The 23090-nt window shown below is 41.5% G+C and overlaps 1 protein-coding gene across 5 annotated transcripts in view; it reads left to right on the forward strand.

The window, feature by feature from the left end:
* The window catches only part of KLHL18 (kelch like family member 18), a 78162-nt gene extending 67643 nt beyond the window's left edge, over positions 1-10519 (forward strand). For all 5 annotated transcript variants that reach the window (XM_037849751.1, XM_037849761.1, XM_037849725.1 and 2 more), the window contains 3 exons: positions 4550-4654; positions 6366-6477; positions 7222-10519. In XM_037849751.1, coding sequence (XP_037705679.1) covers positions 4550-4654; positions 6366-6477; positions 7222-7608 — 604 coding nt within the window. In that variant the 3' untranslated portion in view covers positions 7609-10519. The remainder of the gene's footprint in view (positions 1-4549; positions 4655-6365; positions 6478-7221) is intronic.
* The last annotated feature ends 12571 nt before the right edge of the window (positions 10520-23090 follow it).

The following is a 23090-nucleotide window of genomic DNA, read 5'->3' on the forward strand; positions in this document are numbered from 1 at the left end:
TTTTTTTTTTGTACTTTCTTTCCCCCATGATCCCAGCCATACATGGGTCTTCATTACTCAGGGACTATGTGAACCCAAACAACATTCTTTACATTCACCACATATTCTCCCAGGGCATAGAGCTAGCACATAGGTATTTATTTGTAAGACAGGCTAAGTTTATATGTCACTTAATATTTGCCTCCTCATGTTTCCTGCAGAAGTGGGATTAGAGAACTTCCAAATAGTTCCTCAGTTTAGCCTTCTCAGTGCTAATTTGACAGGTGGTGTCTTTCCTTCTGTCAGACATGTGGTAAAATAATTACATGCTTGGGTGGTATGAGCTTTGGAGTGCGAGGTAGTATGGCTCCCAGGGTTTAACTGCCCTTAGCAAGGCTGCACCAGATAAGCGGTTCCAAATGGTACCCTGATGTTTCTCTTCAGAGGACTAACTTAGGTAGAAAGCAGCCCAAGGGTACAGGATACCAGGCCCCCTACCCATTTAATCAGAACAGCTCTGTTACTATTTCTTTTGTATATTTAGCTTCCTTGACAAATATATGCCCAACTTTAGAGAAAAAGAAAGTATATGAATTTTTAAAAGGTGGAGGATTTGAAAACCACTGGACCAGATGCTCTTCAGGAGCCTTTCTGCTTTGTAATTCTGTGATCTACACACTCATCTTACAGCCCCCTCACCTGACCATGCTTGGGAGCCTCTGTTTGTAAGCTCAGGTGACCACAAAAAAAGAAAATCAAGTGACTGAACTTGGTGGTGAAAAAGAAAAGTTAGTATGGAGGTCCTTTGCCACATAAAAGTGTAATGACCAAGATACACCTTTTCCACATGCAGTGTTCTTATGTGGCCATGGGCTGGAAAGAATCCGCCTTTGTATCAGAAAGACCAGATTCACAAAGGATCAAAGTGGGGTTTGTTTCAGAGGGGGTGGATCTGTTCCTTCCAAACCCATGAGCTAACCTCGTGGTTCTTTCCTCCCACCACTCCCACCTTGGTGCCTCCTCGCTTCCTGTTCCTTGGATATTTTGCAGCTTTCTGTGGCATCGAATGACTCATAGCTCTATATCCCCTACCCTATTCCTTGCTTTTATTCCTGGCTGCCTTGCTTTGACTGCAATCAATTGTCCTTCCTTGTTTCTGTTCAGGGCCACTTCCTTGCTTTGATGGCACTGGGTTTGGCGTGTTCTTTGGAAGCAGTGTCCTCTGGGTATGCTTTCTCTCACTGTAGTTAATGCCCAGTTATTAGTAGCATAAGCCCAGCTCCATTTCATCCCCTTTAAATTATAGGTTCCCCTAAAATTTTCTTTGTCACTTCTCTCATGACATTCCACATAGCTGGCTGTCTTGAGAGTTGGTGACAACTTCCTTCCTACCATCTCTTTCCTTCACCTTTCCTTGCATTTTCCAGACCACCTCCATGAAGCTTTCTCATATGGGACAATTCCAGTCCACACTGATCCATTTTTCCTTTATCTGTTACTTGATAGACTCATACAGTTTTGTAGCACCTCTTGATTCTTTCTCATATTGTTGTTGAACTCCTGTATTATCACTTAATTTTTATGTTTTTGTCTTGAATCTGCACCTGAGAGAAAAATGGTGACCATGTCTAGTAAATTTGTGATCTTCTCACACTCGTTACCTAGCGTAAGTTTCCTGTCTCTTTAAAGTTGGTTCAGGGAGTCTACTGCCATGTCTTTCAAAGGGTCATCTTGCAGATCAGATGAGCTCACATGAGGATGCACTTCGAATGCTGTATTTGCTGTGTGTGCTTGAAAGGTGGCAATAAACCTGGTATATTTTATTTTCCTATTTGTTACACACCCAGATTCATTTTTTTTCCTCACTTACCTCTCCCACTTCACCCCATATTTTATTAAAGCAGTTGTAAGTTTATAGAAAAATCATGCAGAAAATACAGAGTTCCCATATATTCCCTGTTCTAGTTTGCTAATGCTGCCGGAATGCAAAACACCAGAGATGGATCAGCTTTTATAAAGGGGGCTTATTTGGTTACACAGTTACAGTCTTAAGGCCATAAAGTGTCCAAGGTAACACATCAGCAACTGGATACCTTCACTGGAGGAAGGCCAATGGTGTCCGAAAAACCTCTGTTAGCTGGGAAGGCACGTGGCTGGCATCTGCTCCAAAGTTCTGGTTTCAAAATGGCTTTCTCCCAGGACGTTCCTCTCTAGGCTGCAGTTCCTCAAAAATGTCACTCTTAGTTGCACTTGGGGTATTTGTCCTCTCTTAGCTTCTACGGAGCAAGAGTCTGCTTTCAACGGCCGTCTTCAAGCTGTCTCTCATCTGCAGCTCCTGTGCTTTCTTCAAAGTGTTCCTCTTGGCTGTGTCTCCTCTTCAAAATGTCACTCACAGCTGCACTGAGTTCCTTCTGTTTGTCAGCTCATTTATATGGCTCCAGTGATTTAATTTAGACCCACCCTGAATGGGTGGGGTAACACCTCCATGGAAATTATCCAATCAGAGTCATCACCCACAGTTGGGTGGGGCGCATCTCCACGGAAACACTCAAAGGATTCCAGTCTAATCAGCACTAAAATGTCTGCCCTGCAAGATTGCATCAAAGAATATGGCTTTTTCTGGGGGACATAACACATTCAAACTGACACATTCCCCCACCAGGATTCTTTTTTGTTATTGTTGTTTTTATTTTTGTTGTATTTTTGCCAATATTCATTTTTTAATCTTCTCCAGCATCAGGTTTGAAAACACTGAATCAGTCAGCTTTGTGTTCTTTTTTTTTTTATTTGAACTTAAATATTTTAGTAACATACATATAAAGTCACAATTTCCCATTTTTACCACATTCAAGTATACAATTGTGTTATTAATTATATTCACAATATTGTGCTACCATCACCAATAGCCATTACCCCAACTTTTTTCCTCACCTCAAACAGAAACTCTGTACCCATTAAGCAATAACTCCCTTTTAGCTCCCTACCCCTGGCCCCTGGTAATTTATAATCCACTATCTGTATGAAATTTGCTTCCCCTGGGTACTTCATGTAAGCAAGGGCATACAATAGTTGTCTTTTTGTGTCTGTTTTATTTCACTTAATATGATGCCTTTAAGGTTCATCCATGTTATCGTGTGTATCAGAACTTCATTCTTTTTTTACGGCTGGATAGTATTCCGTTGTAGGGAGGTACTACATTTTATTTACCTATTCATCTGTGGTTGGACTCTCAGATTGCTTCTACCTTTTGTCAGTTGAAAATAATGCTGTTCTAAACATCAATATGCAAGTATCTTTTCAAGTCCCTACTTTCAGTTCTTTCAGGTATATACTAGAAGAGGGATTGCTGGGTCATATGGTAACTGTTTTCACCTTTCTGAGAAACTGCCAAACTGATTTTCATAATGGCTGCACCATTTTACAAGGCCACCAGCAATGTATAAGGGTTCCTATTGCATCCTCACCAACACTTATTATTTTCTCTTTTTTTAATAATAGCCATCCTGGTGGGTGTGGGCATTCATTTTTAACTTCTCTTGAGCATTATGTGGAATGAAAGCTTGTATGACTGTATCAGTACCTTAGGTCCTTGATATTAGGAGAGTTTGGCATGTGAACAGCACGGGAGCCAGGCCTGTTTGCATTTAGATTGGAGGCAAATTCTCACTGGGGAGTCTTGAAAAGAAAGCCCAGCTTCCCTGGCCATAGCGTTTTATCTGCACAGTGTGATGGTGATACTTCCTTCCTTTCAGGGTATGGTGAGGGTTGAAAATGGCAAATATAGAATACCTGACCCATGTAGTAAATGCACAACAAATGGGAGCTATAGCATTGCCTGCTAAGACAGATAGGGGCCAGGCAGGGCCAGGTATGTAATGAAAACAGTTCTGTCAAACTTCATGGTGAATTAAAAGGTAAAATAAGGGGGTAACACATTAAACATATATTGAGGGCATATTATGTACAAAATACCACATTAAGTGCTGTCAGGGTTACACAGATGAAGACCCTTCTTGCCTTCCTGGAGGTCCCCACCATATAAGAGGTGGCAGACGGATCCCCAGTACCCCATGGTGCCAGTATGCAAGCACCTAGTTGTCAGGGACTTTGGCTTGCTCAGCACTCTAAGCTGTTGAAAATCTGTTGAATGAATGAGTGTCTGTGACAAGTACTGTGGTAAAGAAAGAAGCCACTTTTGGAGAGTGGGATCGGGAAAAGTAAATCTTGCTGAGGGATCTTGGATGTCTTTTTGAGGAGAAGGAGGGAGAAGAATTTGATTTGGACCTTGAAGGTAAATTGGATCCTCAGCCTGGCAGCAAAAGGTGAGCATTTCAGACAGACAGTGACTAAGGAGGGGCGAGAGGAGGTAGCCTGGGACTTGGTGGAGATGCAGTGCAAGAGGAACCACAGGACAGCACTGTCGTCTCAATTTTGCACTTTACTTAGTTATATACTTATCTAGGAAGAGGGTGTTGATGATTAGGTTTATTTCTCAGGGAGCATGAGAGGTTGCCCAGGAAATCTGAGGCCCATCTGGGATGACATCCTCTGTGGTCTCTGTCTGTTTCAGTGCCATGGGGACAGTTGTACTGGATGGACAGATCTACGTCTGTGGGGGCTACGATGGCAACTCCTCCCTCAACTCTGTGGAGACCTACTCACCAGAAATGGATAAGTAAGGACTCCAGCTCCCCTGGGGCAACTGGGACTTAAACAGAAATTATGAAAAGTTAGAACTGCAACTTTTTATTTAAGCTTCCCAAGAGTAGAGAATGTCTGACCCACCTTTTTAGCCCACATAGTCCTTGCTTATAATAAGTATTTAAAAACCATTGATTAAATCAATGAATGAATAAATTTTAAAAGCAAATAGACTACTCTAGATACTTAGAAACATTTATTATTTACTGGTCTGTTCCTCTTAGCTAAATCAGACCAGTTAAATGGAAATACAGATGAGCAAGTATAAGGAATAGATGAATAGCATTTTCTAAAGTGGGTAGGATATGATTTGGGAGGAAAATAGAAAAAGACAGTCAAATAAGCTTGGGAAATGACAACTTTTCCACCACAGTCTTTGTTTTTCCATAATACATAGTAACATTATAATGGCTCTTGAGAAATTCTGGAGTAAAGAAACCCATTTACCTAGTGCTTTTTATGTAACACCTGTTACTGTCTTATGGCATTAATATTTTGTGGAACACTCTTTGGAAAATACTGGCAAGGTTAGCCCACATTTTTCACTTCAATACTTTGAATATTCTGATATTTTGTTACAAGATGTAAGAAAATTAGTTGAATGGATTCATCAGATGCTTTCAAGCCAGTATCATTCTGTTCACTTAATCAACTTCTTATATATTGGTCAGCACACTGGGTGCCTCAGATCCTTAAGTGCCCAGTCTCGCAAGGCCACAGATGCGCTGGGATCATCCTACCCTGGAGGTCTGTGTCTGTAGCTGCTGGGTGCAGAGTGGGAAGCGCCTTCATCTTTCCCACGTTTAGGGGGAGAGGCAAGGTGGCAGGGACATCTTTGGAGGTGAGACCAATCATAGACGGACAGTGAGAGAGGCGCGCTGTCAACAAAGAGGGAGCAAGAAGAGAGTCTTGGAGATGAGAAAGTACTCAGTGTGGCCAAGGACTTACAGCCCAGGGCACGGAATGAAGATGGAGAAGAGATGGAGAAGGCATGAGTTTTGCCTTGCAAAGGGTGAGGCTGGAAAGTAGGTGAGGACGAGGCAGAAAAGAACCACATTAAGGGACCTGGACTCTGCCTTCAAGTAGACTGAGAAGCCACGGGAGGGATATGGTGCAGGTTTGTGTTTGAGAGCAGTTGCCTGCTGGCTGTTCAGGGTTGGGATGGGAATGGTCTGAAAAGTAGACCATCTTTAAGGAGGCTGTTGCAGTGTCCATGGAGAGACTGGAGCAAGGGCAGTAGCAGAGGACGTGGAAACAAGCACCGGGTAGGAGGTAAATCATCCAGGACTTGGTGACCATGAGAATGTTAAAGGCAAGGGAGAATAAGCCAAAGAAAATGATGAGTTTAATAATTAAGGCAACTTGATAGCTGGAGGTCCCATTAACAAGATCAAGAAGTACAGGGGGCGAACAGATCTGTAGGAGAGAGAGGCTTTGTTTGGGACATGCTGATTTTGAGTGGCCATGGAGACAAGCAGAGAAGACCTGCTGTGAGTCTGAAGATTGGGTGAGAGGCAGCAACCAACCAGAGAGAATAGTCAGTAGAGATGGTGGGAAGGCGATGAGAACGAGATTAACCAGAGCACAAGGGAACATGGCACAGTTTGTCTGAGCCCTGATAAGCTGTCTTGGGAGGACAGGAATACTGAATCTCATGCATACTCTCGTTTGGCTCTCTCCTGAAGGTGGACAGTGGTGACCCCAATGAGCTCGAATCGCAGCGCTGCTGGGGTTACTGTCTTTGAGGGCAGGATATATGTCTCAGGAGGCCATGATGGTTTGCAGATCTTCAGCAGTGTGAGTCTGGGCTCCTCCTGGTCTAAAGACCCCTACTCCTCCCATCTTTGAGAGTTATTTTGAAAGAGAATGATTTGAAAAAACTTCAGCCTTACCATTGCTAAATCATCATCTCGTGAGGTTGAAGGCCATCTACCATGTGGTCTGAAATTCTTAACTTCCAGAGGATGGGTGCTGGTGTGCACAGAAGAGTCAACTGTAGCTGTGCCACCTTCTCCCTCACCCTATTCAGCTGTCCATCATACACTACATGAGATTTTGTGAAGTTTGTGCCCAAAATAAGCTCAAACACTGAGTGTGAATTTGGAAATAGTTGTGTTCTTCTATTGTTTGAAATTGCGTTTATTCTTAAAACGATTTAGCAACCATTTAGTGGTTAGTCAGCCGTGAAAAACACTATGTGCTGTGGTGGAAAGCACTTTGGACAGATTTCTGAAGACCCAACTCCCATCATGGCTCTGTCACTACATGGTAGTACGTCCTTGGGCAAATCCTTTAATTATTTGTCTCCTGAGATGCAAACAGAAGGGATGAGATTAGGTGATCTATCACCTGTCCCTGCAAACCCAAGAGCAGATATACAACTGATGAAACTGGGCCTCAGAGCCAGAGCACGCAGTGACAGAACTCCTTGTCCTCAGGCCTCCCATGGGAGTGATACCATGCAGGCCACTGTGCCCTATGAGGTCACCCCTTGGACTAAGCTTTGGCTCTGATTTTGCTGTGCCTCTTTCCCCACTACAGGTGGAGCACTACAACCACCACACAGCCACCTGGCACCCCACAGCTGGCATGCTCAACAAGCGCTGCCGGCATGGAGCCGCCTCACTGGGTAGCAAGATGTTTGTCTGTGGGGGCTATGATGGCTCTGGCTTCCTCAGCATCGCTGAGATGTACAGCTCTGTGACGGACCAGTGGTGCCTGATAGCCCCCATGCACACACGCCGGAGCCGGGTCTCCCTCGTGGCCAGCTGTGGACGTCTCTATGCTGTGGGGGGCTATGATGGACAGTCGAACCTGAGCTCGGTGGAGATGTATGACCCAGAGTCAGACCGCTGGACGTTTATGGCCCCCATGGCATGTCATGAGGGAGGGGTTGGTGTGGGCTGTGTCCCTCTTCTCACTGTCTGAGGCAGAGGGTGGGTTTTGGTGGGGTAGGGATCTGGTACAAACATAGGTGCTTCCTTCCAGGGACAGTCCTTCTCAGGAGAGGCACTGGGCCAGAGTGGGGTGAAATGTAAGCTTGCCAGAGGTACAGCTCTTCCAGGTGCTCTAGTCCTCCCTCATTGTACTGCCCTTGTGACCTTCAGACCTAGGTCATCAAGATGCACCACACGGGACAGGAGCACCTCTGGGCCCTGGCAGCTGGTATCATGGAATGGCTTTGCTGGTCCACATCTACACAGGCTCCATTCAAGCTCATCTCTCACCGCCACTGCTTTGTGGCTGTTCGCTTCTAGAAGGCCTTCCATCTGACATTCCTCTCCTTGCCTGGTTGTTGTGGCTAATTTGCCATGGAGTAGCTGCAGTGGCCAAGCCTGTTGGAAACAGGTATGGCTGGGAGAGGAAGTACACACTCTGCGTTACATATTGTATTGCCTGCGATGATGCAGTCACAGCTGTGTGCTGGTTGCACGCAAGCACACTCCTTCCACTGTAGGGCCCAAAGGATTTTGTCATCACCCCTAGGCAAGCAGGGAGAACAAGTTTCTCCCGTGGCTAATTTTGGGATTTGAGTGAAGTTTTCTCATCTTGTTCAGGAGAACAAAAGAAAAAGAAAAGATACTTGAAAGAAACTGATGGAAAATTAAACAGAAAACACTTGAAAGAAACTGGAAAGAAAAATAACTTCTAAGTGAACTATTTTACAGAAAGGAAAAAGTATAGAAGATACTAAAGGCAAACACGTTTAAATGGAAAACCGCCAAACACGAAAAGGGCAGCATCCACTCCCACATTCGGATCCCAGGGTCCTGAGGCTTGACGGAGCACTAGGGGTTCCCTCTGAGCCCCAATGTGTCTGGAAGCAGTGCATTCTCAACTGGTCCTGTAGCAGGGCTCTCATAGGTTTGTCTGCACACCTGTCATCAGAGGACTTTTTTAATCATAGGCTCAGCAAGTCTGCTGAATTACTGCCACTCTTCTGGGTGGGAGCTCCCAATTCCTCTCTGAAGGCTCCAGAGGCTCCTGTGATTACCTCCCACTGCCATTGTGGGCACTCATTCAGATTCCCCACCACCCACTTTCATTCCTTCCCATTTTGACCAGCAGGAAACAGCAGGTCCATTGAGATTCTCACTTTCTCATCTGTTGTTTTTAGATGATTTCTCCCCATTGTGATGCTTCTGGGGCACATTGACCATTGGTACCTCTAGATCCCAACCAGGGGCTTGGTCCTTTCACCAGCCAAGTGCTGGCTTGGTCCAGTAACCTCGTCTGCCCTGCCAGTTCACTGCTCCTCCATCTACTCGCCAATTCCAGGGGTCTGGCCTCCTCCTGGCCCTTGGCAGACCGACCAGCAAGATGGACCATTGGATTCAAGCAAAGGTGACTTTATGTTGTAAAGAACTAAAGGCTGAAAGAATCTCTTTCTTGCTGCTCTAGAAAACAGTGTTTTTTATTTCTTCTTCTAAGCTTGGCAAATGACCTCTTGAAGGGACTCTAATGTAGCACAGCAGGGCCCAACAGGAAGACAGTTTCTGGACAGTGGGGCTGTCTCCATCCTTCCAGCTTCTGTAATTGAGCCAGGACAAGCTGGAGAAATAAAATTGTAAAGTACGTGGCATGCTTCAGGCCCTTTTCCTTCAACTGCTGCTGCTAAAATCTTCCAGGAGAGACAAAAGGAGAATGTGATCCCTTTAACCCAAGACTGAGTCTTAGGGTCCCAGCTCTCCATCTAGTTGGTCTCCTCTCCTTTGCTGCCTGCCTGGGGTGGCCTGGAAGCCCATGCAGAAGGCACTCTGTGGAGCCTGGGGAGTCTTTCCCACCCAAGCGCCTTCAGATTTACCGATGTGTGCAATCACAATGTGTTCGGAGGGAAGTACTTTTGTTATTTGAAACTTAGGAGCTGGGCCTCCCCTACAAGCACTTGAAAAGAATGTTTTTATTTTAAAAGCCTCGGCAATCTGATATAGTTTAACCTGGATTCATAGGGGAGCTCCAGCCCCCTCTATCCTGCAGCTTTTCTATACCTCTGCTTCCCTTGTGCCAGGCTTGCCTACAAAGATAGACTCAGAAACAGGTTTGTGTCTCCGTTTCCTGTTGGAGAGTAGTATATCACAGCTCATCTCGTTATTAAAAGCCCCCCTCTTTTGAGTCTGAAGCAGCACTGACAAGCCTACATTTAAAGGTGTTAAGATTCATTAATCAGTGGGCTACCGAGTGGACCTCACTGGATCCTTAGGATGCCAGCCCCAGATTTTGCCACTGGGGATGATAGATCATTTTCCCAGGGGCTGGAGCTCAGACTTTTTAGTGGCCTTCCTGATTCCACTCCCACCTCCTTGTGTAGAAGTGCACTACTGTACCTGAGGTCAGCGTTTCCAAGTAAAGTCAAGCCAGTGCTTTGATCCGCGCTCTGAGCACAAGTGAACAAACATTTTTGCACTCTCTCCAGGCAGTTCCTTGGTGGGATGGTCAATAGCTATTTGCAGATGGTTGGTCTGCCCCTTGGTTTTGGGAAAGGCATCACCCTAGGATATTGTGAAAAGGATGTAACAGGAAGGAAAGATAGATATTGCACTCTTTGGGCCTTGGAGTTTAGCCCAGCTCTGAGTAGGGGACTTCTGTTCACTATACTTGGGCATTTCCCTTCTTGAGTATCACACAGAGCCCTCTCTTCTGGGTTTCTCCTGAGATCAAAGCCAGGGGTAGGGGGAATGAAAACCAGCCTTTTGACTTGACCACAGAGATGTGACTAGGTAGGAATTCTATCCTCTCCCCAATTTATTGTATCCCAGAAAATCTTATATCCTTTTATTTAAGGAACGCATGTCCTTTGTGTTAAGAAACCAAAGAGAAATTAAAAAAAACAAACTCATAATAGCTTACCCTTTCTTGATTTTTTTTTTTTTTCAAAAATTAGTAAATTAATTTTTATTGTGATTCAGTGAAAAAATATATTGGACAAAGTGGAAATACTCTTGTGAAGATAAGGGAAAAGCAAGATGTGTAGCAAAATCAGTATTTTACAAAATGGATTCTGGTGGAAGTATGCAAAGTGCCTTATTTGCATATTACTACTGCATATGTGCTCCTGTTTAAATCGCCATTACTCTCTTGGATTTCCCCCTTTTCTTTACTCACTGCTGTAAAACTCTCAGAGTTCCCCCAGAGGAATGTAGCTGGCCTGTTAACTGCCTGGAACAGACTTCTCCAACTCCTTTTTTGATACTCGAGGCCATAGGTGCTTTAAGTTTGGTGCACATAAAAGTCACAGGAAAGTTGACTCATAGGTCCCTCCTCAGAGACCAGCTCCATAGCGGGCTGGGGCGCAGCCCAGGTAGCTCTGATGTGGTCATGTTTTCTTGATGGTTTGTATGCCTGTCAAAGTGTGAGAACTGGACTCCTGTCTAGTTTCCACTTCCCAAAACAGAATCACACATTCCAGATCTGCCTTCCTGAAATTAGACCCTATTTATTTTTGTGGATGTTAGGAAACTCTTCAATCATGGTTTTCCAAAACTAAGCTTATGATCAGTCTCATCCATTGGGTAATGATTTCACTCTTGGAAGGCAACTTTATTTTTTAAGTTTTGGGAAGGATGTCACTCCCACACACACATCCCACTAGCACATTTCACATATAAACGCTAAAGTCTATCAATTCTCACTTGAACCTCTCAGTAACTCCCAAAGAGTAGATAGCAAGTGCTCATTTTAATATAAGGAAACTGCCTGTAGAGGGGCTAACTGACCTGGTAGATCAACTAACTGGTGGTGGTAATCTCAACACTTGAGAGAAGATCTCCACACTCACAATCCAGTGCTCCTAAGGAGACCACTTTCTTGACCTTTGAAGCAGCTGGTCCATCCAACCTCCAGGCCCACTGCATTAAAAATCTGATGCCCAATACTGTGATAGAACATGGAGAAGCAGACTGGGCAGTGAGGGAAAGAGAAGAAACTGTTTGGATTATGAAACAGGCACCTTTATGCCAAAACAGGAAGCCAAATTGCCTGCATGCTCTGCACCATGGGAGAGATGTCAAATGCTTCTAAAGCAATAACAGTCCTTTCCACGTAATCTACACCTCCTTGATCAGAACTGAAGATCCCCAATGGTACAGAGTAGACCAGGCTTTAACTGTACTCATCTGCGTGATTTCCCTTTTTTTTTCTTTTTCTTTTTTTTTTTTTTTTTTTGTTCTTGGGGCTCCTCTCCCCTTAAGACTAAGACTAGCAGCAGAGCCTGCTCCTCTTTCCTCTTCACCCCAGAGACCACACTGTTGATTCTGACTGCCACTTGGAATAATATAATATTACACAACCAAAAAATTTTAAGAGAATTACACAGTTCTCTTAGGAACTAACCCAGATTTATGATTCCCAATTTAATCTCTGGTGGTACACAGATGCTTTTCTCTTTAACAGAACTCACTTCCCTATTGAATTCTCTTTCTAGGTTTGCTGGTTCCAGATAAAACCCAAACTCCAAGGTGGCATTAAAAGGCCACTGTCATCTGGCATGTCTTCCCATTCAGTCTCCCTATACCAGTCCTTCAAGTTCTCAGTTTAGATATCACCACCTGCAGCAAAGTATCTCTGGTCAGCCTGGTGCCCTTCCTAGTTGTATTCCACCATGGTAATGATCTGTTTTCCTGTCTCTTACTCAGTATATTGTGAGCTCCTTGAAAATCTTCATTACTGTTGTGTACCTGGCACCAAGTGGGTAGAAGAAGCTCAGCAATGTTTCTTGAAAAACTTAAGGACAGTCAAGTATATCCAGATTCCAAGGTCACCTAATTATGCTTCCCTAGTCTTCCTGTGTTTTCCCTCACTGTTGTTTTTAAAAAAAAAGTTTTATATACTTTACATAGCATAAAATTGACCATTGTAAGTGTATAATTCAATGAGTTTTAGCAAAAGTTCAGAGTTATACAACCATTACTTACAACCATCCCATTTGGGAGGAGGGGGGTATTTACATCATCCCCAAAAGTTCTCTTGGCCCCATTTGCAGTCAGTCCCCATTCCCACCCCCATCCTCAGGCAATCACTATTTTGCTTTCCACTATATAGATTTCCTATTCTGGACATTTTATGTAAATGAAATAATACAATATGTGGTCTTTTGAGTCTGGCTTCTTTCTTTTAGAATAATGGAAAATTAAGGTAATCCATATTATAGACTATCAATAGTTTCTTTTTTCTTTCTGAATAATATTCCACTGTAAAGACATACCACATTTTGTTTATCCATTTACCAATTGAAGGATATTTACTTTGATTCCAGTTCAGGCTATTAAAAGTAATACCACTATGAACATTCATGTACAGGTCTTTGTGTGGACATATATTTTCATTCATCTTGAGTAGATTCCTAGGAGCGGAATTGCTGGGTCATATGGTAAGTTATGTTTAACTTTTTAAGAAACTGCCAAACTTTTCCAAAGTGGCTGTGCCATTTTACACTTCCACCAGCACTGTATGAGAGTTCAGATTTCTCCACATCCTCACCAACACTTATTACAGTCTCTTTTTTATTATAGCTGTCCTATACATCTTATTGTAGTTTTAATTTGCATTTCCTTAAAAACTAGTACTTTTGAGAATCTTTTCATATGCTTATTAGCTATTTATGTATCTTTAGTGAAATATCTATTCAGATCTTTTCTCCATTTTTTTACTGGGTCATGTATCTTATTAATGAGTTGTATGAAATTTTTAGTCTGTGTACGAGTCCTTTATCAGATACATGATTTGCAAATATTTTCTCCTAATCTGTGGCTTGTTTTCATTTTCTTAATTTTCTCTTTTGAATTGTAAAAGTTTTAAATTTGATGAAATTCAGTTTATCAGTTGTTTCTTTTATAATTATGCTTTTGGTGCTATATCTAAGAACATTTTGCCCAACCCAAGGTCATGTGAATGTCCTTCCAGAAGTTTTATAATTTTAGCTCTTACATGTAGGTATATGATCCATTTTTAGTTCATTTTTGTTTACAGTGTGATGAAAAGGTCTAAATTCATCTTTTTGCCTATTCATTTTTCTTGCACCATTTATTGTAAAGACCATCGTTTCCCTCATTAAGTTGCCTTGGTGCCTTTATCAAAAATCACTTAAGCACCAGATGGCAACATAAGACACTCCAGGGTGCCATATCCCCATAGAATCTTTGAACAACTAATAAAAATTCACAGAGCCATCTTCATCAGAAACCTGGATAACAGTAAAAGGGTGGCAGTAACCAGGTAAGTGCCAAATCAAGAAAACGCAGTTTTCAAAAAACAGGAGGAGAAGTTTGAGGCACCCCATTGGCCCCTTCCCCATCTCCTCCACACCGCAGAGTGGACTGGCCTATGCTACTATTGTGGGTCTCTGGCTCTGCTCTGGAGGGAATAGAGTAATCCCTGTGCACATACTGGAGTGCCTATATGTTGGTGCCAGTTTATTGGGTGGCATCCTGAAAGACTGAACCAGGAATCCTCCCTGATTCAACCTCCCAGAACTTGCCCTGCAGACAGAAGCAGCTTGCCAACAGCTAAAGCAGTGTAAGAAACAAGTCAAAGTGACCTAGGGCAAAGGATTACCTGCTGTAAGTCACACAATAGAGCACCTGGGAAACAGAGAAAGTCTATTTCATAGAAAGTAGAGGAGGCATTTGAATTCCAGTAAAAGAATTCATAAGACCAAGAGCAAGCACAAACCCAGGACAAGATGCGGGCTCAGAAAAGACAGAACCCTGCGCTTCACATTTGCCTCAGGCTGATCTTCATTAAAGGGCTAAACTCTGAAGGAGAACAATAGCCAAAGCAGAGCCAATTTTCACACTGTGAAAGATGTTTTTGTGTTTGTTTTTGTTACCTCCTGGCACTCAAGGAAATCTTTGTCATATCACTCACTGGATACAAGCACAAGGAGCAAACAATGTAGGAACTAAATCGCAGAGTTAATACTTTAAAATATTAAATAATAGAGTGTGCAACAAAAGCTTATAAGAAAAACAAAGAAACAGAAAATGATGGACCATCGAAAGGAACAAAATAAAAATCCAAAACCATCAACAAGCAAAACTAGACTTTGGATATAACAAAGACTGTTTTAAAATTGTCCCCAATAGACTTTGTTTCTTACCATTTCTAATCAAGTTTTTATTCACAGAACTGTTCAAGTTGTAACAAACCAAGGGGTCAGCAACATGCTACTCCTCCAATGAAAACACCCTTACCAGCCACTACCCTGCAACAAACCACAGGGACAACTCTACACCCCCCACAAGCAGGAAGCAAATTCAAAAGAATCTGCACCACCTCAGTACCCCTAGACAATAAAAGCCTGGAATGTTAAGGAGAACTCCCCACCCCCAACACATACACAACACACCCTTAGAAGCTCTCCCACAACAGACATAACTGTTACATAAAACCCACTCAGCTAATGTAGCAGTCTGAGCAAGAACATAAACAATTTTCCATAATGTAATAACCTCCCTGATGTCAACTCCTTATCCTACCCTGAGCAAACCAATCCCTTGACTCACCTCCTTCTCTATCTTACCCACCAACAAAAAATCCCTCGAAGTACCCTGCAATTCCCCAGTACCCCGTATCTGTCACACACCTTCGTGACCTCAAACCAATTATACAAAAGCTCTTCACCCGAAACCTCTTAAAATTAACCCACTCTCCATGTAACACCCCTACTCTATCCGTCCACAAGCCCAACAGCACATACCGTCTAGTCCAAGACTTCAGGGCCATCAACCAAGCTATAATCCCCATACACCCCGTAGTCCCCAATCCATATACCCTCCTTTCCCAAATTCCACCCACCACCATGCATTTTTCAGTCCTAGACCTTCTAACTGCTGCCCATGGAGGCATTTGTGCTCTATTATAGGAACAATGCTGCTGCTTCACAAACCAGTCAGGAATCATCAAAACAGGCATCTCAAAACTCCGCAAGCAAGCTACCCACCGGTGACAGCTACTCAGTAGAAAGTCGCTACAGAAGCGTAATGCCGCCCCTTAAACCCCCTCACCCAAACGACCAGGGTGATAGGTCCGGCCTCCTCAAGAATTGCAGAGAGGATAGCAGCAGCCTCTGAAGCCTTGAGAAAACCAGCCCACAGCAGAAAGATAACAGCAGCCTCCGAGGCCTTGATGGAAACCAGCCCCCCATCCAGGACTTGATGTCACCTAAAAAACATTTTGCTACAAACTTTTCTTCCTTTTCTTCCCCCCTCCACAGGTTCCCACACACGCAAACCTGCCTATATAACACATTCTCCCTGCCATGTGCCACGAAAGCTGAGGGAGTTGATCACCACTAAACCTGTCCTACAAGCAATGCTAAAGGGAATTCTTCAGACTGAAAGGAAAGGACACTAGACAGTAGTTCAAAGTAGCATAAAGAAAGACCTCTGGTAAAGGTAACCATTTGGGTAATTATAAATGTCAGTACTATTGTATCTTTTGGTATGCAACTCCACTTCTTACTACTTACAGGTGCTAAAATGCAAATGCATGAAAAATAATGATGTATCTATGGTTTTGGACATGCAATGTACAAAAATATAATTTGTAATAAGTACAAAAAAGGTGGAACAGAGAGATACAGGAAGAGTTTATGTGTATGATACTGAAGTCAAGTTGGTATCAAATATGATTATATATTTAGGATATTAACTTTTATCCCATGTTAACCACAAGGAAAATAAATGAAAAATATATCCAGATAGAAATGAGAAGGGGCTCAATATGGTACAATACAAAAGATCGAATAACTATTAAAGTATGTATTAACAGAATAATTGAGGGACAATAAAGGTATAAGACTTACAAACACTAAATAGAAAAATGGCAGAAGAAAGTCCTGCGTTATTAATAGTGACTTTAAATGCAAATGGATTAAACTCTCCAGTCAAAAGGCAGAGATTGACAGAATGGATTAAAAAAACAAAACAAAACAAAATAACAACAACAACAAAAATATGGCCTAGCTATATGTTGTCTACAACAGACTCACTGTAAATTCAAATTTGAAAATGGAAGGATGGAAAAATACATACCATGCAAGTAGTAGCCAAAAGTCAGCTGGGGGTAGCTATACTATTATATGAAGCAAATACTGGCAGATTTAAAGAGAAAAATAGGTGTTTCTGTATTAATAGTAGGAGACTTTAATGCATCATTTTCAGTGATGAGTAGGACATCTAGAGAAAACATCAATAAAGGAACTACAACACTTGAATGATACTCTAAACCAACTCGACCTAACAGACATACATAAAAGAAGTCACCCAACAACAGCAGAATACACATTCTTCTCAAGTGCACATGGATTATTCTCCAGGATAGACCATATCTTAGGTCACAAAACAATTCTCAAATTCCAAAGTATTGAAATTATACAATGTATTTCTGTGACCGTGATGTAATGAAGCTAGAAATCAATAACAGAGGTGAAAATGGGAATTCACAAACATGTGGAAATTCAACAACATACTCGTAAGCAACCAATGCATTAAAGAGGAAATCATAAGGAAAATTAGGAAATACCTTGACATAAATGAAAATGCAACATACCAAAACTTATGGCATGCAGCAAATGCAATGCTGAGGGGGTAATATATACCTCTGAATGCTTACATTAAAATAGAAGAAAGATTTCAAATCAGAGACATAACCTCAAATCTAGAAGAACTAGAAAAAAGAGGAGCAAACTAAGCCCAAAGCAAGCAGAAGGAAAGAAAGAACAAAGATTAGAGCAGAGATAAGTGAGAGAATTAAAAAACCAGAAGCAACAAAGTCAAAAGTTGGTTCTTTGAAAAGATCAGTAAAATTGACAAACCTATAGCTAGACTGATGAAGAAAAAAAGACACAAATGACTAAAATCAGAACTGAAAAGGGGGAACATACTACTGACACCCCTGAAATATAAAAGACTATAAGATGATACCATGAACAATTGTATGCCAACAAATTAGATAACCTAGATGAAATGACAGTTTCTTAGAAACATAACACTATGTACACTGACTCAAGAAGAAATAGAAGATCTCAACAAACCAATAACTAATAGATTGAATTGGTAATCAAAAACCTCCAACAAAGGAAAGGCTAGGACCAGATGGCTTCATGAGGGAATTTTAATCATTCCAAGAAGAATTACTGACAATCCTGCTCAAACTCTCCTGAAAAATTGAAGAGATGGGAACACTCCCTAATGCATTCTATGAGGCCAACATCATCTGCATACCAAAGCCAGATAAAAAATACCACAAGAAAGGAAAATTACAGATGAATATCTCTTATGAATATAGATGCAAAAATCCTGAATGAAACACTAGCAAACCTAAAGGGAGAAATTTTAGGTTGTACATATGTTAACAGAATACAAATTAAAAAATAAAAACACTAGCAAGCCAAATCCAACAACACATTAAAAGAATTATTCACCATGATCAAGTGGGATTTATTCCATGTAAGCAAGGTTGGTTCAACATAAGCAAACCAAGTAATGTAATACACCACATTAACAGAATGAAGGAGAAGAACACATGATCATCTCAATTGATGCAGAAAAGACATTTGACAAAATCCAGCACTCCTTCTTGATAAAAACACTTAGAAAACTAGGAGTAGAAGGAAACGTCCTCAACATGATAAAGAGTGTATATGAAAAACCTACATCTAATATCCTATTTGATGGTGAAAGACTGAATGCTTCCTCTAAGATTAGGAAAAAGACAAGAATGCCCACTGTCACCACTGTTATTCAACATTAAATTGGAAGTTTTAGCCAGAGCAATTAGGCAAGAAAAAGAATTAAAAGACATCCATGTTGGAAAGGAAGAAGTAGAACTTTCCCTATTTGCAGATGGCGTGATCCTATATTTAGAAAATCCTGAAAAATCTACAACAAAGCTCCTAGAGTCAACTAATTCAGCAAAGTTGTGGGGTACAAGATTGTTTTGGTTTGCTAAAGCTGCCAGAATGCAATATACCAGAAATGGGTTGGCTTTTACAATGGGAATTTATTAGTTTACAAATTTACAGTTCTAAGGCCATGAAAATGTCTTAGTTAAGGCATCAACAGGATGATCCCTGGACTCTGAGGACAGACTGCTGGCATCCAGAATACCTCTGTCAGATAGTAAGGCACATGGCTAGCATCTGCTACTCTATCACTCCAGGGTCTTCTTCCTTTCAGCAGCTTTCTTAGCTCCTCTGGGGGCTTTTCTCTAAGCTTTTCTGGGTGTTTCTCTGAGCTCTCTTGGCTTTTCCTGTCTTTATCCTCATAAAAGACTCCAATAAAGGATTAAGACCTGCCTTGAATTGGATGGGGCACATCTCAATTGAAACAACCTAATCAAGAGGTCCCACCCACAATAGGTCCACACCCACAGGAATGGATAAAAGAACATGGCCTTTTCTGGGGTACATAACAGTGTCAAACCAGCACAAAGATCAACACCCAAAATATCAGTGTTTCTATACACTAGTAATGATCAATCAGAAGAAGAAATTAAAAAAAAAAATCCATTTACAACAGCAACTAAAAGAATCAAATATCTAGGAATAACTAACAGGATATAAAGGCTTTGTACACAGAAAACAAGACAGCCTTGCTAAAAGAAATAAAAGAAGACCTAATTAAATGAAGACATTTCGTGTTCATGGATTGGAAGACTAAATATTGGTGAGATGTCAATTATGCCCAAAGTAATTTACAGATTCAATGAAATCCCAATCAAAATTCAGATGACCTTCTGTGCAGAAATGTAAAAGCCAATCATCTAATTTATATGGAAGGGTAATGAACCTTGAATAGCTTAAGCCATCTTGAAAAAAGAAGAACAAAGTTGGAGGGCCCACATTTTCCTACTTAAAAACTTATTACAAAAATACAGAAATCCCATAACAGCATGATAGTGACACAAGAACAGACATAGAGGTGGAGTCAGATTAAGAGTGCAGAAATAAACCCTCACATCTATGGCCAGTTGAATTTTGACAAGGGTACAAAGTCCACTCAATAGGGAAAGAAGAGTCTCTTCAACAAATGATGCTAGGAAAACTGGATCTCTACTTGCAAAAGATTTAAGGTGGTTCCCTACCTCACACCATATACAAAAATCAACTCAAAATGGACCAGAAAGTAAAGCAGTTATCTTAGGTTAGTTGTCTTTTTCTTACTCCCTTGTTATGGTCTCTTTGAAATGTTCTTTTATTGTATGTTTTTCTTTTTTGTTTTTTTTTTTTTAATTTTTTTTTTCCATAGTTGATTTAAAAAGGAAAAAAAGGTTTAAAAAAAAAATATGTAGTGCCCCCTTGAGGAGCCTGTGGAGAATGCAGGGGTATTGGCCTACCCCACCTCCATGGTTGCTAACATGACCACAGACATAGGGAACTGGTGGTTTGATGGGTTGAGCCCTCTACCATAGGTGTTACCCTTGGGAAGATGGTTGCTGCAAAGGAGAGGCTAGGCCTCCCTATATTTGTGCCTAAGAGTCTCCTCCAGAATGCCTCTTTGTTGCTCAGATGTGGCCCTCTCTCTCTGGCTAAGCCAACTTGAAAGGTGAAATCACTGCCCTCCCCCCTACGTGGGATCAGACACCCAGGGAAGTGAATCTCCCTGGCAACGTGGAATATGACTCCCGGCGAGGAATGTAGACCCGGCATCGTGGGATGGAGAACATCTTCTTGACCAAAAGGGGGATGTGAAAGGAAATGAAATAAGCTTCAGTGGCAGAGAGATTCCAAAACGAGCCGAGAGATCACTCTGGTGGGCACTCTTACGCACACTTTAGACAACCTTTTTTAGGTTCTAAAGAATTGGGGTATCTGGTGGTGGATACCTGAAACTATTAAACTACAACCCAGAACCCATGAATCTCGAAGACAGTTGTATAAAAATGTAGCTTATGAGGGGTGACAGTGGGATTGGGAATGCCATAAGGACCAAACTCCACTTTGTCTAGTTTATGGATCGATGTGTAGAAAAGTAGGGGAAGCAAACAAACAGACAAAGGTACCTAGTGTTCTTTTTTACTTCAATTGCTCTTTTTCACTCTAATTATTATTCTTGTTATTTTTGTGTGTGTGCTAATGAAGGTGTCAGGGATTGATTTAGGTGATGAATGTACAACTATGTAATGGTACTGTAAACAATCGAAAGTACAATTTGTTTTGTATGACTGCGTGGTATGTGAATATATCTCAATAAAATGATGATTAAAAAAAAAAAAAAAAAAAACAAGCCACCATCTTATCTTCAAAGGCCCTGAGGTCTTGGCTACTTGTTTGGCAACCCCCATGTCACGAGGTTAAATCCATAGCAGGTATTCACTAGAGCTTGTTAAGTATGTGACTGCTCAATGATTCTCCTAAACTGTTCATTTAATAGAGGCTTGATATCATCTGGCTTCAATTTCAAGATTTCCTTTTCAAACTATGTCTAATATATTTTTGCTCTTCTACCTACAGAACCCTTCTAGTTGTACGGGTCATCTTCATTATATTTTACTTTCTTCCCTAAGCATGTATATTTCAGTGACTGCTGGCATAAATAGTTTTTGTTTGTTTGTTTGTTTACTTTTAAGATAATTATAATATAGATTTTTTCAAGCATTGAAAAAAAAAAAAAAAAAAAAAAAAAAAAAAAAAAAACTTATTACAAAAATACAGAAATCCCATAACAGCATGATAGTGACACAAGAACAGACATAGAGGTGGAGTCAGATTAAGAGTGCAGAAATAAACCCTCACATCTATGGCCAGTTGAATTTTGACAAGGGTACAAAGTCCACTCAATAGGGAAAGAAGAGTCTCTTCAACAAATGATGCTAGGAAAACTGGATCTCTACTTGCAAAAGATTTAAGGTGGTTCCCTACCTCACACCATATACAAAAATCAACTCAAAATGGACCAGAAAGTAAAGCAGTTATCTTAGGTTAGTTGTCTTTTTCTTACTCCCTTGTTATGGTCTCTTTGAAATGTTCTTTTATTGTATGTTTTTCTTTTTTGTTTTTTTTTTTTTAATTTTTTTTTCCATAGTTGATTTAAAAAGGAAAAAAAGGTTTAAAAAAAAATATGTAGTGCCCCCTTGAGGAGCCTGTGGAGAATGCAGGGGTATTGGCCTACCCCACCTCCATGGTTGCTAACATGACCACAGACATAGGGAACTGGTGGTTTGATGGGTTGAGCCCTCTACCATAGGTGTTACCCTTGGGAAGATGGTTGCTGCAAAGGAGAGGCTAGGCCTCCCTATATTTGTGCCTAAGAGTCTCCTCCAGAATGCCTCTTTGTTGCTCAGATGTGGCCCTCTCTCTCTGGCTAAGCCAACTTGAAAGGTGAAATCACTGCCCTCCCCCCTACGTGGGATCAGACACCCAGGGAAGTGAATCTCCCTGGCAACGTGGAATATGACTCCCGGGGAGGAATGTAGACCCGGCATCGTGGGATGGAGAACATCTTCTTGACCAAAAGGGGGATGTGAAAGGAAATGAAATAAGCTTCAGTGGCAGAGAGATTCCAAAACGAGCCGAGAGATCACTCTGGTGGGCACTCTTACGCACACTTTAGACAACCTTTTTTAGGTTCTAAAGAACTGGGGTAGCTGGTGGTGGATACCTGAAACTATTAAACTACAACCCAGAACCCATGAATCTCGAAGACAGTTGTATAAAAATGTAGCTTATGAGGGGTGACAGTGGGATTGGGAATGCCATAAGGACCAAACTCCACTTTGTCTAGTTTATGGATGGATGTGTAGAAAAGTAGGGGAAGCAAACAAACAGACAAAGGTACCTAGTGTTCTTTTTTACTTCAATTGCTCTTTTTCACTCTAATTATTATTCTTGTTATTTTTGTGTGTGTGCTAATGAAGGTGTCAGGGATTGATTTAGGTGATGAATGTACAACTATGTAATGGTACTGTAAACAATCGAAAGTACAATTTGTTTTGTATGACTGCGTGGTATGTGAATATATCTCAATAAAATGATGATTAAAAAATAAAAAAAATAAAAAATAAAAAAAAAAAAAAAAATTGTGCCTAAGAGCCTCCTCCCAAATGCCTCTTTGTTGCTCAGATGTGGCCCTCTCTCTCTTCCTAAGCCAACTTGAAAGGTGAAATCACTGCCCTCCCCACTACGTGGTATCAGACACCCAGGGGAGTGAATCTCCCTGGCAACGTGGAATATGACTCCCGGGGAGGAATGTAGACCCGGCATTGTGGGACGGAGAACATCTTCTTGACCAAAAGGGGGATGTGAAAGGAAATGAAATAAGCTTCAGTGGCAGAGAGATTCCAAAAGGAGCTGAGAGGTCACTCTGGTGGGCACTCTTATGCACACTTTAGACAACCCTTTTTAGGTTCTAAAGAATTGGGGTAGCTGGTGGTGGATACCTGAAACTATCAAACTGCAACCCAGAACCCATGAA

Source organism: Choloepus didactylus, chromosome 1 (assembly GCF_015220235.1).
Source record: "Choloepus didactylus isolate mChoDid1 chromosome 1, mChoDid1.pri, whole genome shotgun sequence".
In the NCBI taxonomy this organism is placed as follows: domain Eukaryota; kingdom Metazoa; phylum Chordata; class Mammalia; order Pilosa; family Megalonychidae; genus Choloepus; species Choloepus didactylus.